The sequence below is a fragment of the Dama dama genome, chromosome 7 (genome assembly GCF_033118175.1).
Source record: "Dama dama isolate Ldn47 chromosome 7, ASM3311817v1, whole genome shotgun sequence".
Classification (NCBI taxonomy): Eukaryota; Metazoa; Chordata; class Mammalia; order Artiodactyla; family Cervidae; genus Dama; species Dama dama.
The window spans coordinates 31,388,002-31,391,389 of record NC_083687.1 but is presented as its reverse complement, the minus strand read 5'-3'; the positions used below and the strand labels follow the sequence as shown (position 1 = coordinate 31,391,389).

Here is a 3,388-nt window from a genome sequence, read left to right as displayed (position 1 = left end):
TTCTTTTTTCTAAATGATATAACTTATATTCTCTATAAAACTTTGCTTCTATATTTTGATGTTTCGCTTCTGGAACAGTCAACTGAAAAGTATCATCAGGATTATGATACTTAATAAACACTGAGCAGTTATTATGGGCCAGGAACTCCCTTCACATTAGTTTCTTTTGGGGGGGGGGGCCACATCCCACACATGGCATGTGGGATCTTAGTTCCCTGACCAGGCATGGAACCCACACCCTGCCTTGGGAGGGCAGAGTCTTAACCACTGGACCACCCGGGAAGTCCCCATACTTAGCTTGTCCAACAGGCATAAGTAGGTTCTATGATTCCTCCACCTCCCCTCCATTTTTCAAAAGATAACCTAAAGAAATAACTGAGAAGAGTAAGTTTAAATAACTTCCTTAGATCACATATCATAAAGTGTCTGAGGAACAATTCAAGCTAAAAAATCAAGAGAGATAGTGGAAAGGTGGAATGAAGAAGAGAAAGGTAGGAGGAAGAGAGAGGAATGAAGACTGGGATGGGAGAAAAGTATTCAGACAAATTGGGATACAAAAACATAAAAATGAAAACAAAAGGAAAAAAGAGAAAGAGAATGTTATTGAACAGTAATTTATATAAAAATCTATGCAGTAAATGTAATAAATGTGTAGTCTCTGAGAGCAAGGATAAAATAATCTCATAATACTTATCAAAGATATTTTAACTAGAAGGTATTCAGTATTTATGTAATATTTATAATATAAAGTTCTAATCAGATACAAAATATGAACAAGGTGGGAAAGAGGATGATAAAAATAAAGAAAATGAATTATGGGTATGAATGATTAAAACGGATTACTAAATTTTGTATTTTTTTAAATATAGGAGGGAAAAATCTCACCCTTGAGTCCTTGAGTAGAAAGTAATCAAATAATTCACACTGCCTTTCTCCCTGTCTCTGTACAGGCCTTTGAGCAACTACTTTTGAACTACTTCCTAAAAAGACAATTGCTCCAGAAGCTATGTTCACAATTTGTAATGACAGCCATAGTGATTTCATCCTCCTGGGCTTCTCTGACAAGCCATATTTGGAGAAGACACTTTTCTGGGTGAACCTGATCTTTTATTGCTTGACTATTACAGGAAATTTGGTCATAATTCTTGCCTCCTTGAAGGATCCAAAACTCCACATCCCCATGTATTACTTTCTTTCCAACCTATCTCTGCTAGATCTCTGTTTCACCAGCAGCTGTGTTCCACAGATGTTGGTTAATTTCTGGGGTCCAGAGAAGACCATCAGCTACACTGGCTGTGCCATTCAACTCTATGTCTTCCTGTGGCTTGGGGCCACTGAATGTATCCTTCTTGTCATCATGGCTGTGGACCGCTATGTGGCAGTATGTCATCCACTCCAATATACCACTATCATGCACCCAAAACTTTGTCTGCAGCTGGCTGTCCTAGCATGGGGGACTGGCCTGATTCAGTCTCTGATTCAGTCTCCTGCTACCCTCCGGTTACCCTTCTGCTCTAACCGGAGGGTGGATGACATTGTGTGTGAAGTTCCAGCCCTCATTCAAGTCTCTAGTGCAGATACCATCTATAATGAAATCCAGATGTCCATAGCCAGTATTATTCTCCTGGTGGTGCCCCTGATTATTATCTTTTCCTCTTACATTGCTATTGCTAAAGCTGTGCTGAGAATAAAGTCAACTTCAGGCAAGAAGAAAGCATTTGGCACCTGCACTTCTCATCTTCTTGTAGTCTCCCTCTTCTATGGCACTGTCACAGCTGTCTATCTTCAACCCAAGAGTCACTATGCTCATGAACAGGGCAAGTTTCTCACCCTTTTCTACACTGTTGTAACCCCGACTCTTAACCCGCTCATCTACACTCTAAGGAACAAGAAGGTAAAGGGGGCACTAATAAGACTAGGGAGGAGGACCTGGGATATTTGGAATAACTAAAAATGTTGGACTCTTGCTTAACTTGAGAAGAGAGAATGACCTCGTTCTCTCTGAGGTCTTCAAAAAACCTGAAGATATACCTCCCAACCTTAAAGTAGTAAAAAGCTGCATTTTGTTCAAACTGAGATCCTTATTTGCTTCATGATGCTTATTTAGGCACAGTATGTGGTAGAAATGAATATATTTATTAGTCATATTAAAGAACACATAATATAGTTGAATTGGGGCAACAAAAGAAACACAAGCTTGCAAAATAAAAGACCAAGTGAAATGTCTCATGCATTTACATTTATTTCTTTTTGCTTTGGTCTATTTTCCTCCAAACCCAACCACTCCTTTCATCTAACCATCTAGTCCCAGCAAGGGTCCTAACATTTTCAGAGATTGTTTAATAAACATTCAGGAAATCTAATCAGTGGTTCTTGGTTCTGAGTGACTTCTGCCTCCTTGCCTCAGTCTGTCCTTTGTCTACGTGTAATGTACCTAGAAATCCCCAGTGCCAAAGTATTTGCCAAGCAGAGGTCAGTACTTATTGTTCCCGGTACTGCTGTGGCTCTACAACCCAGTGTGTCCAAGTTTCTTAGTCGGAGCCCCAATATTATGGGCCACCAATTATGGGAATAGCCTTCTTTTTTCTTCATTCTGAGTCTCTGTCATAATTTTTATCAGATCCAACTCTTATTCATCCATCTCAGAGATATTTATTGATTTTTTAAATTAGGCTTCTATTTTGTACCAGATCCTGGATATATAATGGTAGATAAGATACAAAAATTCATCAAGGTTATGGAACTTACTGTCTGATGGTATGAAGAGATATTAAGCAAAATATTTTTAATTTATCAGCTTAATAGAGACTTGTTCTTCATCTCCTGCCTACATCTGATCACTATGCCATGTGCCTTTTGAATATTATCCAACCACCAAAATTTATTTATTGATGCCTTTTAGCTACTGCTTATAAGTGTTCACTACTCTAGTTTATTTCACTGAAATCCAGGTATAAATTGTTGATTCTCCTGTAAGATTGCCTAGTCAAATATGTCTCCCATCTGCTTATGCCTAATTCATGATAGATGGAATTAGTATTAAGCTGTATTCCATCCCATTTTCCTGTACTGATAAACTGTACCACTTGTTTCTGATTTGGAGATTTCATATCAAAATTTTTTAAAACTTAAATTCTTATTTGCAAACTTAAAAATCTACTGTTACTGAAACCCACAGTAAACTGGTCAGAAATGACATAATATTTCTCACTGTTGATAAGAGAACAATGGTTATATAATCATTTTGTTATCTTTTCACTCAATTCAAAGATTAAAAGGAGTAAATGGGAAGAAATCTAAAAGGACGGAGGTTGTTTTGTGATATTTTGCTTTAAGATTGTACAGCTGGAGCAGCTCTAGGAGTGATGAGATTTATGATGTGGACATA

General features: G+C 37.7%; 1 protein-coding gene across 1 annotated transcript; it reads left to right on the top strand.

Annotated features, from left to right (window-relative positions):
- Positions 1-1,006: 1,006 nt before the first annotated feature.
- Positions 1,007-1,951, top strand: LOC133059286 (olfactory receptor 2H2-like). Its single transcript, XM_061146276.1, has one exon. The coding sequence runs from the start codon at positions 1,007-1,009 to the stop codon at positions 1,949-1,951; it is 945 nt and encodes a 314-aa protein (XP_061002259.1).
- The last annotated feature ends 1,437 nt before the right edge of the window (positions 1,952-3,388 follow it).